At 47.6% G+C, this 13,072-nt stretch overlaps 1 protein-coding gene across 1 annotated transcript in view; it reads left to right on the forward strand.

The window, feature by feature from the left end:
• Positions 1–13,072, forward strand: part of MLXIPL (MLX interacting protein like) — a 314,897-nt gene that overhangs the window by 275,617 nt on the left and 26,208 nt on the right. The window contains exons 14-15 of the mRNA XM_029613542.1: positions 116–186; positions 978–1,176. Coding sequence (XP_029469402.1) covers positions 116–186; positions 978–1,176 — 270 coding nt within the window. The remainder of the gene's footprint in view (positions 1–115; positions 187–977; positions 1,177–13,072) is intronic.

The following is a 13,072-nucleotide window of genomic DNA, read 5'->3' on the forward strand; positions in this document are numbered from 1 at the left end:
TTTATGAATATGATTTCATCCAGCCAATGTGCAGACTCTGTGACATTAAACATAGCACTTAATATCTGTGCCGTATCCCCTTGTTTAATGACTTTTCACCTGCCCTTTCATGCAGCTAAGCCGGAGCCAGAGATGGATTCTCCTACTCACAGTAATGCCATTATTCCAGGATTGCCAGAGTCGCCGGTAAGTGCTATCTAACATTGTGACAGGGCAAGAAAAGAAGAATATCATAGAATTAGCACCGAAGCAGCAGATTGAGGTATATTGGTGAAGCTGTATGAGAGTCTTGGCAGGGGATGCTGCAAGGCAGGATTGGGTTGCATTGGCGGAGCTGCTTTTGTGTCTGGAGTTTTGATATTGGAACAGCCGGGAGGGCTGCAAGGCAGGAACGAGGTGCACTGGCAGAGGGGAGTGTGTGTGTGTGTGTGTGTGTGCGTGTGTGTGTGTGTCTCAGTGCTGGAATAACAGGGGGTGCTGCAGAGCAGAATTGGGGAACATCGGCAGAGATGTGGGTGGCTCTTCATACTGGAATAGCAAGGGGTGCTGCAGGTGAGGCTTGAACTGTATTGGTAGAGTTTATATGTCTGGGTTGGGGGCGCGTTTCGAGCAGGAGGTGCTGCAGTGCAGGACTGAAGTGCTTTGTCAGAGTTTAGTGTAGGTCCAAGTAATGGAATAACAGGGGGTACTTCAGGTGAGAACTGCAGTGCATTGGGAGAGTTTGTGTATGTGGGAAGGTTCAGTGCTGGAGGGCAGGACTGAGGAGCATTGGCAGAACTGTGGGTGTGGGTCTCAGTACTGGACTCTGTAATCTTTATGATCAGATGGACCCTTAAACGATCATGCCCTTGTACTGATTCCTTTTTTTGGCTCCAGGGGTTTCTGCACAGTATAGAATTAGGTTAAAGTGAGGTTAATCTGCTGCAAAGAATCTCTGAGCAGTTCCTTTATTCATGATGTGCTTTGTCATTTGACAGAAAGGTGGAATTTCTGATTTCCCGTCAAGCTTCCTGCCCAGAATGCCTCAACAGGTGCTGCTGACCCCGCTGCTGTCTCCAGGATCCAGCCCCTCCCATTCCGTTCCCTTCCCTCTGGCGGGGGCTTCCGCTGCCCCATCTCAGCCCGAGTCCCTGCTGGTCCCCAAGACGGAGCGTCTCTCCCCGTCTTCAGCCTGCGGTGAGCACCCGACGTTCCTCCTCCTCCTCCTGCTGCGATGTACACAGTGCTGACGCCACGGGGCAGTCCCACAGTTAGGAAGTCCATAGATCACCAAACTTTCACCAACCATGCTACAAGCTCCGTCGGTAATTTTTACCTATGGGATTTGTACCGAGCTTTGATTATTGCCCAATGAAAAGTTACCCTTGGAAATGTATTTTTCTACTTTATTTATTTCAGTAGTTAGTTCCTGCTTTCTCCGCTGTTAATTTTTTGATCTGACACAACATGCTTAGGTTTGAATAAGCAAACCTGCGCCCGTTCTTCCTCCCTCCAGAGTCGGGGGATTAAAGTGTGTGCTTTGTTGAACAGCGCGCATGCTTTTACCCACAGACATGTTGGCCCAAACTTCAGAGCACCCATTTCCACAGGTAAAATACAGGAAGGGTTTAATGCACAGAAAGGGCTTTGAACGTTGGCCTCATAGCGTACAAATGTCGTTTTAAATAAAGGTTTAAGCGAGAGATGGCAAAGATCCCTACCTTCACGTTAATTCCGTCACCAGAAAGATTCCAGACACAAATGCCAAAAAAAAAATATCCTTGCATTACTATTCAGCGTGCACTTTGACAGGGTCAGGGCTGCAGAGCAACTCCGACCTGCAGCCTGTAAGGTCACAGCAGAGTGCGCTGTTAGCAACTTCCGGAGCGGGTGCCCGTTTCTCCTGTGTCTTGACCACCTTGAATCGTAACATTTCACTTTCATGTCTCTGGTGCTGGTCCGGTTCTTCAGTGGTTTACATCGCATCTTTACTGAGTCCAACGAGGTTCTGCTTGGTGCCCTCTAACCAGTGGGGGGCGCCACAGGATTCTTCTCCATCGGCGCTCCTCTTTAATCTGTATTTTAACTTGGCGATAGAATCTGCACCGACGACGTCCAGTTTTTTTTTTTTATTCCTGTTACTTCCTCAGTATCGACCACTTTATCTCAAGTTTCATCATGTTCAACAGTGATCAAAAAAAACAAAACTGGATGGATACTAATAAACTTGCTTTAAATTGGCCAAGAACAGAAATGATGCATCTTAGCAGATGAAATGCTGGAGGATTTTTCTGTACCCAAGGAATCTAGGTGTGTAATTTTATCTCAAAGTCTCTCTCTTCAACCCCAAGTAATGGCAATAATGAAGCAATTATTTTTTCAGATCTGCTTCTTGCGTAATTTAAAGTTTTGGTTTGTTTTTTTTTTACCTCTCAGACTTCCGTACCATCTGACAAGTGGTGGCTCTGACCAGCCTTGATTATTATAATTCAGTTTATATTGCATTACCTAAATCATCTCTGAGACCGCTGCAAGTGCCTCTGTGACGCGCGTCTTAAGCAGGACCCTCTGTAATGTAACACATTACCCCAATTCTGAGGGCACTGCATTGGCTCCCTGCTCTGCAGAGAATTAAATTTAAGGTTTTACTTTTAATACATAGAGCCCATATCTCACACCCTTACATCTCAAGGTTGTAACTTAACTGTTTTTTTTTTCCTCCAAAGCCTTTTCATCTTGGTGAGAAGGGCGACCAAAATGATAAGGGGAATGGAACAGCTCCCCTATGAGGAAAGACTAAAGAGGTTAGGACTTTTCAGCTTGGAGAAGAGACGGCTGAGGGGGGATATGATAGAGGTGTTTAAAATCATGAGAGGTCTAGAACAGGTAGATGTGAATCGGTTATTTACTCTTCCGGATAGTAGAAAGACTAGGGGGCACTCCATGAAGTTGGCATGTGGCACATTTAAAACTAATCGGAGAAAGTTCTTTTTTACTCAACGCACAATTAAACTCTGGAATTTGTTGCCAGAGGATGTGGTTAGTGCAGTTAGTACTGCTGTGTTTAAAAAAGGATTGGATAAGTTCTTGGAGAAGTCCATTACCTGCTATTAAGTTCACTTATATAATAGCCACCGCTATTATTAGCAACAGTAACATGAAATAGACTTAGTGTTTGGGTACTTGCCAGGTTCTTATGGCCTGGATTAGCCACTGTTGGAAACAGGATGCTGGGCTTGATGGGCCCTTGGTCTGACCCAGTATGGCATTTTCTTATGTTCTTATGTTCTCTTCATCGCTGGGCCAGAAATGTGGCCTTCGCTCCTGGAGGACGTGTGGAAGGTTTTCAACTTCTTCTTGACGGAACAGCGATCGGATTCCTTCCCTACGTCCTGGCTTAAAGCTTTATGTATTAAAAGTAAAACCTTAAATTAAATTCTCTGCAGAGCAGGGAGCCAATGCAGTGCCCTCAGAATTGGTGTGTGTATGTGTGTGTATGTATATATATATATATATATATATATATATATATATATATATATATATATATATATATATATATATATATATATATGATTTAATTATCCGACTCTTTGTTTTCCCCCAGACTTGAGCTGGCTTTTTACAATCTGTGAATCAGTTTAGGTACCTTACTGATTTGTTTCGGTAGTTTGTCCCTCCCCTAGCACCTTTTGGATAGGGTGAGTAAACGCATTTTGTTAATTCAGTTCCTCTTTCCTATTTATTTAAGTCTTCTGCTAAGCACTCGCTGCAGATGATTGGAGAGCAGCCATCAGTTGCTTAAGGCTGCCTACCTTTTGTGGAAAGCTGCATTAAGGATTTCTCAGGGGTCAGGTCGGAGCTGACCTTTGCCCATATACCTGCATGTAGTAGTCAGCTGTTCCCAGCTCTAGAGCTGATGTAATCTGGGCTGTCTTTGGCTTCAGGTCAGGCTGGATTGGGGCCCGCTATCAGCATGGAGCAATCCAGTCAGTCCGCAAACCCGACACAACCAGTTTTCTCTGCGGACAAGCAAGACATAAATCAGCCACTCAACCGGTTTCCTTCCCCCCGGATCGTGTGCTCCTTGACAATAAGTGGAAGTCAGGCTCTGACTCAGCTGGGGGTCTGTGTGTGAGCCTGTGGTTGGTTTCCCTTCTTATTCACCTTTTAAAGAACAGGGTGGACACAGCTTTCCCCAGCTTTTGTTTATGGAGATGGTTATAGCAGACCCCTCACTGGATCTGCAGTGTTTGAGCAGAGTAACACTTATCTGTCCCTGTGCCTCACTGGCTGTTGAGAGGGCAGGGAATAGCAGACCTGGGCATGCTTAAGCAGCGCATCAGGTCCTTCTGGCTGAACATGGGAAATGTGATTTTTAAAGCAATTTACCTAGGTCAAATGGCCTTCCTCTGCCTGGCGAAAAGTACGCCCAGGCTCAACAGAAGCGAGTACGCTTAGGTCAAGGGAGGGGCATGAGATGCACGCTCGGGATGTTCAAAGTATGCGTTTTCCCCACATAACCAGCAGGCAGAAAGCACACTGGGGCTTTTTACGTTTCTCTTTGAAACGTAGCTGCAAGCCCTCGTGGCACAAGCCCCTGCACACATTGGAGCCATGCGGCTATTGGGAAATTCATATGGAGGAGATGTCTCCATCTGATGTGGCAGGAAGTCCCTAAAATGGTTGTCTTGCCCCTCACAAAAATGTGCTTGAATGCCTTCTTACTTAAACTCCTCTTCTCTAGCAGGCTGCTGCGGGTTTGATGCTTTTGGAGTCAGAACCTTAGTGGCGTGTGGGGAGAATCACAGTGAGGGGTAGGGTGGCCAACTTTTCCAAGGACCGTAACTGGACATCCCACTAAACATCATACTTTGGGGGGGGGGGGGGGGGGAGAGGTTACAGATTACTGTCAGTTGTCAATCCACTCATTACATGGCTTTCAAGCATTCAATATACTTTGTTTTATAAAATGTTATTTCAAGGAATCTCATAAAGACATCAACCGCAGCTTCTCTCCTGCCATTTTTCTCTCTATCACAACTAAAGCCTTTCTAATATATACCCATCTCCATACTTCCCCAAAACAGACCGCCTCCTTTCTTACACACACACACTCCCAAACATACAGCCTCCTCTGTCATACACACACAGCCTCCTCTGTCATGTACATACACACACTCCCAACATACAGCTTCCTTTCTTATACATACACTCCCAAACACACAGCTTCCTTTCTTATACACACACTCCCAAACATACAGCCTCCTCTGTCATGTACATACACACACTCCCAACATACAGCTTCCTTTCTTATACACACACTCCCAAACATACAGCCTCCTTTCTTACACACACACACTCCCAAACATACAGCCTCCTCTGTCATACACACACAGCCTCCTCTGTCATGTACATACACACACTCCCAACATACAGCTTCCTTTCTTATACACACACTCCCAAACACACAGCTTCCTTTCTTATACACACACTCCCAAACATACAGCCTCCTCTGTCATACACACACAGCCTCCTCTGTCATGTACATACACACACTCCCAACATACAGCTTCCTTTCTTATACACACACTCCCAAACACACAGCTTCCTTTCTTATACACACACTCCCAAACATACAGCCTCCTCTGTCATACACACACAGCCTCCTCTGTCATGTACATACACACACTCCCAACATACAGCTTCCTTTCTTATACACACACTCCCAAACATACAGCTTCCTTTCTTATACACACACTCCCAAACATACAGCCTCCTCTGTCATACACACACAGCCTCCTCTGTCATGTACATACACACACTCCCAAACACACAGCTTCCTTTCTTATACACACACTCCCAAAATACAGCCTCCTCTGTCATATACACACCCAGCCTTCTCTCATGTGCATACACATAGCCTTCTGCCTCAAACACAGGTGGTTCGCTCTCTCTTTCTTTAAAAACTTCCCAGCCTTTCATCTGTGTTTATCTTGTGCCACCTGTCTCTCAATATGCCCTCCCCCTCCTCTGTGCACTCCTCTCTTGTGCTGCCCTCCAGTCTCTAGTCCCCTCCCTCCCTATGCTCTTGTCTTTCTCTCCCTCTCCTCCCCAGTGCTTCCTCTTTATGTCCTGTCCTCCTGTGTCCCTGTCTCCTTTGTGCTTTTTCTGTCTCTTCCTTCCCTCATGCTCCCGTTGTAGCTCTATTCTTTCCTGTGACCTTCCTTCTATACCCCCTCTGTGTCTCTTTCCTCCTTTGCTCCCCATGTGTCGATCTTCCTTTCCCTCCCCTTTTCTATGTGTCCCCTCTCCCTCTTCCCTTTCCCCACTCTGTGACTCTGTCTCTTTCTCCACCTTCCCCTCCTCTGTTCCTGTATCCCTCGGCTTGCTTGCTGCAGCCCCTCTCCTGGGTCTTGGCCCAGCACTCGGTGAGGGAGGGGGAAGGGACCCAGAGGACATTGCTGCTGAGATCTGTGGAGCCACTGGTAACTGAGGGTTGGGCTGTGCCCCACGTCGTCTCCTAATCACAACACAGGAAAGGAGGCAAGAGGGCGGGGTCTCAGCACAGCACAGCAGAATAAGGAGTCCCTTGTGGCTATTTGATTACCCCCAGGGCCTATTACATGGTGGAGAAATTGACAGTGAGGAGGGGAGACTAAGAGAGAGGAGGACTCTGATGTTCACTCATAGCTCAGTGACTAGCTCATGGTGTCAGGAACCCTGCGGGCTCCAGTTGGTCTTTGGCTCTGCACCCACACTTTCCCCCTGGGCTCTCACTGCCACTACTCCTGTGCTCTCTTGATGATCTCTCTCCTCCCATCTGCTGCTTTCCTGTTCCCTCTCTTTTCCTCTCCTCTGCTGTTGCTCTCTCCTTCTCTGTTGCCTTCTCCTCCACACATCTCCTTTCTCAATCATATTCCTACTCTCCCCTCCCTTTGCGATTTTTCCCTTTCTCTCCTTCCCCTCCCTTTACTTTCCCTCCGCTACACTCCCCTCATCTCTTCTGTCTTCTCTGCTTACCTGTACTCTTGTGCTTTCTCTCTTTCTCTGCCTTTCTCCTTCTCTTTCTGCTTCCCTTTCAACTCTCCTCTTTCCTTCTCTATTTTTCTCTCTCCTTTTTCCTTTCCTCCCCTCTTCTACTTTCTCTAATGTCAGCTATGGCGTCCTAAAGGGCAGCAGGCCTGGAGAGCTGCAGGAACATAAGGAAACTATTCTGAGCACATTGTTATTTCTCCTGCCTCCCACAGCCCATTGGCTCACTCTAAGGATTTCTCCTGCCTCCCACAGCCCATTGGCTCACTCTAGGGATTTTTCCTGCCTCCCACAGCCCATTGGCTCACTCTAAGGATTTCTCCTGCCTCCCACAGCCCATTGGCTCACTTTGCTAAAGAGAACCAATGAGCGGTGTGAGGTAGGAGAAAGGGCATTGTGCTCAGAAGCACCTCCTGTGCTGCTCATGGCTGCTGCAGTCCTGCTGCCCCGCCTGGCACCAGCTATTTGTTTGTTTAAAAACTGATAGCAAGTGGGTGGGGGAAGGAGGAGAGGCAGCTGCACCAGGTGGGGGCAACAAGGAAGTGGCAAATATTGGGCACAGAGAATTTCAGGGGAGATCTCCTCTTCCCGCTTTTCCAGTGGCCATGCCTGTGAGCAATTATTATGACTGTTGTACATGTCAGCCACTTTGCAGCTTGGTTTCTTGGTGATTCATGGCCCTAACCACTGTTCTCATCTAGCTGATGAAGACCTCTTGGGGTCCCAAGTGCCTCAAAGGACAGCATTCTTTGGACGCCAGTAGCAGTATTAGTAGTGGAAGTCAGGGTGGGGCCTGTGAGCCAGCTCATGCTCACAGGCCAGGCAGTGGCATCCCCTTGCATGAGTTTCCGTGGTAACAGGAAGCTCTACAAAAGGAGGAATCAGGGCCTGTGAACTTTCATTAGTTAACAGGCTCAGTGCTGACTTTCATTATTAATGCTATTCCACTTGCAAATCACCATCCGGCTCGGGACTAGCCATGAGCGGGGCGGGCTAAGTGTGTGTGAACTGGTGAAGATTGCCATCGCTCATTTCTCCTAACTCACCACTGAACCTTCCCAAGAGAAAAATGTTGCCCCCTGTCTTCAGCTTGTCCTCTTTTCCCAGTTGTCATCCACGTTTGGACCGGGGCCCAAAGGAAAATGTTGCTATTGACCCTGGCCAGGGGAATTTTTGGAGGAGGGTCTGTGTGAAGGGAGGAATCAGATGCAGGAGAGGTTGAGAGTTGGATCAAGTGGAGAGGGATTGGCTGTGGAGGGTGAAAGGGAATAACAGGGGGTTGACTGGTGGATGTAAGAGAGGAGCTGGGGGGCAGTTATACGAAAGAGTTGGGGTGGGTGAGAGAGGATCAGCTGGGGTGGTGAGAAGAGCTAGGGGATGTAAGAGGATATCAGCTGTAAGAGAGGTGGTTCTCTGGAGTTTGAAGGAGGATCCACTGGAGGTGGAAGTTGAGAGGAGGGAATCAGCTGGAGTGCAAGAAGGGTTAAGAGTGGAGTGTGGCTGCACCCCCTGATAATTTCTTTTGGTCATCCTCTGGGGTCATGTGGATTTTCAAGCTCTAAAAAATTTGGGAAGCTCTGTTTTAGAAGTTCCAGCCATCCTTTTGTGTCTTGTGATGTGAATCCTTCCCACAGGGCCTATTTATACTGCTCTCGCCAGGTTTAACTGTCTATCAGTCTTTAAATGAAAAAGCACACGCATACAGGACGTTTCTGCCAGGTCCATATGCGAGATAGGTTAGGGATGATGATCTTTGAACAAAAGATCACTTCTTTCCTTTTATCTTTTGTTCTCCAAGCATAGCCACTCAATAGAGTCCATAATTGTTGTTTTGTAATTTCTGGCCCGCTAACAACCACTTTTCAAAGGAAAACTCCCTGCTGGGGTGAAGAAGATGCAGGGATTTCAAGTGAAAATCACTGGCACCGCCTTAAACTTGTTCCCTGGTGTCACAGGGCACTAGGCAGTCTTCAGCATTCACTTGCCCACAGAAATTCGTCTGAAAATAACCCTCCTAAGAGGCATTTTACCCATGGAAATGGGCTGTTTGTATATTGACCAGCACAGTGAGCAGAGGCATTCCCGGGGGGAAGGGCTAGGGCGGGAATTGCAACAACGTGTGAGTTTTTTTGTGTTTTCAAAAAGTCAGGAAAAAAGTACCCGCAGATAAAGGAGATGCAAGTGACTGCAGGCCCTTTTTTTCCTTTGGCAGTTTGCAGGGTGGAGCAGAGCCGAGCCGCTGCCTAGTGGTTGGAGCAATGGTCTGCGAGCCAGGGGTTCAAATCCCGCTGCCGCTCCTTGTGACCTTGGGCAAGAAAATTCCCCCCTCCATTGCCTCAGTAACAACCTTAGATTGTGAGCCCTTTGGGGATCGGGAAATCCCTAAGGCCTGTAAACATAATCCGCTTTGAAGTACCTGAAAAAGTCAGACTATAAGTCAAAGGAATAAATGAAAATAAAATAAAGTGAAAGTATGTGCATGCTTTGAAACTTCGTGCAAAGCTCCCGGGTAAACAGTACCTGCAGACTTTGCAGCTAAGCAGATCGGTATGAAAATTGTGCTATTGGGGGGGGGGGGTCGTTCCAAAAGGATTTACCTGCATACTGGTGCGCTGGAGGTGGACCCTTGGCCTGGTGCAGGATTGGCACGGCCCTCTGGTCGGACCCAGAGAGCGCCTGCCACTAGGAGGCGAAGCAGACGAGGAGACAGAGGCTAGCAGGTTGAGCCCCTGGGTACCCGGACCGCCTGGACTTAGGTGGGCCTCTGGTGGTCTCCCGGAGGGGTAGCAGAGGGGTGTGCCCACCACGAGCAAGGGTGCGCGGCTGGAAGCTCTGGAGACCTCAGGGAGGCAACTGTTCAGGGAGGTTATCTGGGCGAGATAGGCAGCGCCTGCGGGTCTAGCCAAGTGGAAGCTGCGGTTAGGTTCCAAGCAGGTTGGTCTGGTAGTCACAGTAGGCCAGGAGAGAGTGTCCGAGTGAAGCAAGGGTCAGAGCCAGAGTTTCAGTCCAGGAGAAGCCAGCCAAAGCAGGGGTCAATACCAGAGTCAGTACGAGCGTAGTCAAGGCAAGCGAGGGTCAGTTCCAGGCAGCAGACACGAGAATGGTCAGGCAGGCAGTGGTCAGTTCCAGGCGGCAGGCAAGAGAAAGGTCAGGTAGGCAAGAGAATGGTCAGGCAGGCAGTGGTCAGTTCCAGGCGGCAGGCAAGAGAAAGGTCAGGTAGGCAAGAGAATGGTCAGGCAGGCAGAGGTCAGTCCGAAGAGATACTACCTGAGAAGGATACAGGAACACAGGGAGCCACTGGGAATGGAGAGATGCTGGAACAAGGAGACACTGGAACAGGATGAGGCAAACTAGCACAACAATGGTGTCGACCCGGTTGCCGAGGCAGGGATCAGGAGACTGAGCCCTGCCTTATATACAGGGCTCTGGTGATGTCATCCGAACGCGCCTCCCTCTGGTTTCCCCACGCTTGTCCCTTTAAAAGAATGGACGTCGGCCACGCTCGCGCCTAGTGGCAGGGCCGAGATGGCCGAAGACGCGGAGCCCCGTCGGGAGCTCCGCTGCGAGGCCTACAGGGATGAGGACGCTGAGGAAGGCCGTGCTGAGTGACGGGGATGCAGGGGGTTAGCGGCAGCAGCCAGGCCAGCGCTTGTGGAGGGCAGCGCGAGGTGAGCAGACCCGGTCGCGGCACCCACGTGGCTGGGACGCACAACACATACACCTGGGTTTATGTGCACTCATTGACTTTTGAAAATTATCCAGGAAGCTTGCGCAGGGAAAACGTATGCATGTAACCCGATTACATGCGTGCTTTTTCCCTGCATTCGCGGGAGGCGCTTCAGCGGTGGAATTGGGACAAAACCATTTATGCAAGCAAATGTATAAGCAGAAAGTTACATCTTCTGGAGAGAAAGCAGAAGCTCCTGCACGTAGCAGCACAACTTTAGTCCTTACTGTGCATCTCAGCTTCCGCTGATCTCTGATTGTATGAATTCATTCTAATTCGTTGTACCCCACCAAGAGTGAATTTCTTATTTAAAAAGACAGACTAGAAATCCAAATAATAAATAAAACCCAGGAATTTTCAAAATGAACTTGTGTGTGTAAGCCGGCTTTGAAAACAGGGCTAAATGCTGCGGGTACAGCCCTATATGGACTGTTGAAAATTATCCTCCCTATATTCTTTAGTAACACACTGTCATGCCAATGACATTTCTTGGACTGCATAGCATTGGTAATTGGCCATGTTCAGTAATTATAGCGCCACCTTGTGGCAGCTGAACTTTGAGAAAGCTTGAGTAGCTGCTTCAGGTCTGCTCAGGAGTCATTTGACCTTTTGGTGTGACTCCAAAGAATAACACTTACAGGCCAGTTGTCTGGTGGGGGAGAATTTTATAAAAGGCTTTGGGGTGGATTTTGAAAAGGTTTATCGGGCTAACTCTGGACGTTAGCTGGATAATCTAACCAGTTATAATTTTTTCCTCGTTTCCTGACAATCTAAATCTGTCTGTATAAAATCATAAGGTGCATAAATTTAGAGGTTTGAAAAGGGACTGTTCAGGAGCTATTTTGGGCCAGGTTTACAATTCAACTGATCACTGCAGATTTTCAGCATTAACCAGCTAATTTACCTGCACAATTCCAGCAGTCCTAAATCTAGACGCATATGATGGATAGGGAACATGAGAAGCTTCGGCGCCATTGGATTTCACAGGCATTCTCAGCACAAGGCACCACTAAGCGATGCAGGGTAGCTGTTGTCATTAGCAAAAATATATCTTTTCAGATGGATCAGGTGAAAGCTAACCCTGAAGGTCGATATGTCAGGTAGTTCTAGCGTCCATTTATGCCCCCAATGTTTATCAGCACACTTTTTATACGGGTTTAATTTCCTGTTTACAGGACATGGGCCCTGCTCCTCTTATTGAAGATGACGATGTCAGTTTTTATAGCCGATCCTGCCATAGATAGATGGCCTACCTTAAACTCGCTGTCAGCTAATGTGAATAAAGGAGTTAATCTTCTGTGATCCACTATGAATCCTTTAGATATTTGGAGGACCCTGCACCCAGGCATGAAAGACTTCACCCATATTGTGAGGGCGCATGAGGCTAAGTCTCTCATAGATTATATATTGATTAGTGAGGACCTTTTCCATCAAATTTTGAAAGCTACAATTGGTCCTTTAGTTATATCTGACCACTGCCCGGTACAATGTACCTTGGTTTGCCAGAATCTTAGTCCTAACTCTCTGTTTTGGCAGATGCCTATGTGGTTAAATACTGATCTCCCATTTTGTTCATTCCTGGAAGAGAAATGGTGGGATTATGCAATTAATAACCAACATCATCAAGGGAACCCCGTTTTATTTTGGGAAATGGCGAAAGCTGTTATGAGAGGGGAAATTATCGGTTATGTGTCATTTAAGCGTAAAGCCCTTAATAGAAATATTTTAGATCCCACTAAGCATTTGAGTGTATGTAAACGTTTCACTGAGACTGGACACATTAAGTGGCAGGGGGAATTCCTGTCTACCCAGAAATTTGTTAAATGATTCCCTTCACCAACGGGCTTTAAACTCCCTGCTTTTACACTAGAGCACAAACTTTATCGACATGGTAATAAACCTGGTAGATTACTGGCAAATCTGGTGAGGGCTCAGAGAGGTTCTGTACATGTTAAAGGTATAAAGGCTCCCACGGGAGAGTGGTGTTCTGAAACTAAAGGGATAGGGAAAGTTTTCAGGGACTTTTATCATGATCCGTATTCTGCTGAGGCAGAGGATTTATGATTGCGGGGGGGAGATGATGTATGTCCAAGGTTAAGTTGCCACAGGTGGGGGAGGTAGGTTTTCAGAAATTAAATCAACCAGTTATGATGGGTGAGGTAGTGACTGTCATTAGAGAGCTTAAATGTCTCAAGTCTCCTGGCCAGGGTGGTCTGCATGCCCTCTTTTATAAAGTGCTAACTGAACAAGTACAAGCGCCAGTCCCCTGTCTTTCTAACTCTATGACGCACGCTGGGTGTATGCAGGAATTGTCTCGGGCAGCTGTGGTGA

The sequence above is a fragment of the Rhinatrema bivittatum genome, chromosome 8 (assembly GCF_901001135.1).
Source record: "Rhinatrema bivittatum chromosome 8, aRhiBiv1.1, whole genome shotgun sequence".
NCBI classification, from domain to species: Eukaryota; Metazoa; Chordata; class Amphibia; order Gymnophiona; family Rhinatrematidae; genus Rhinatrema; species Rhinatrema bivittatum.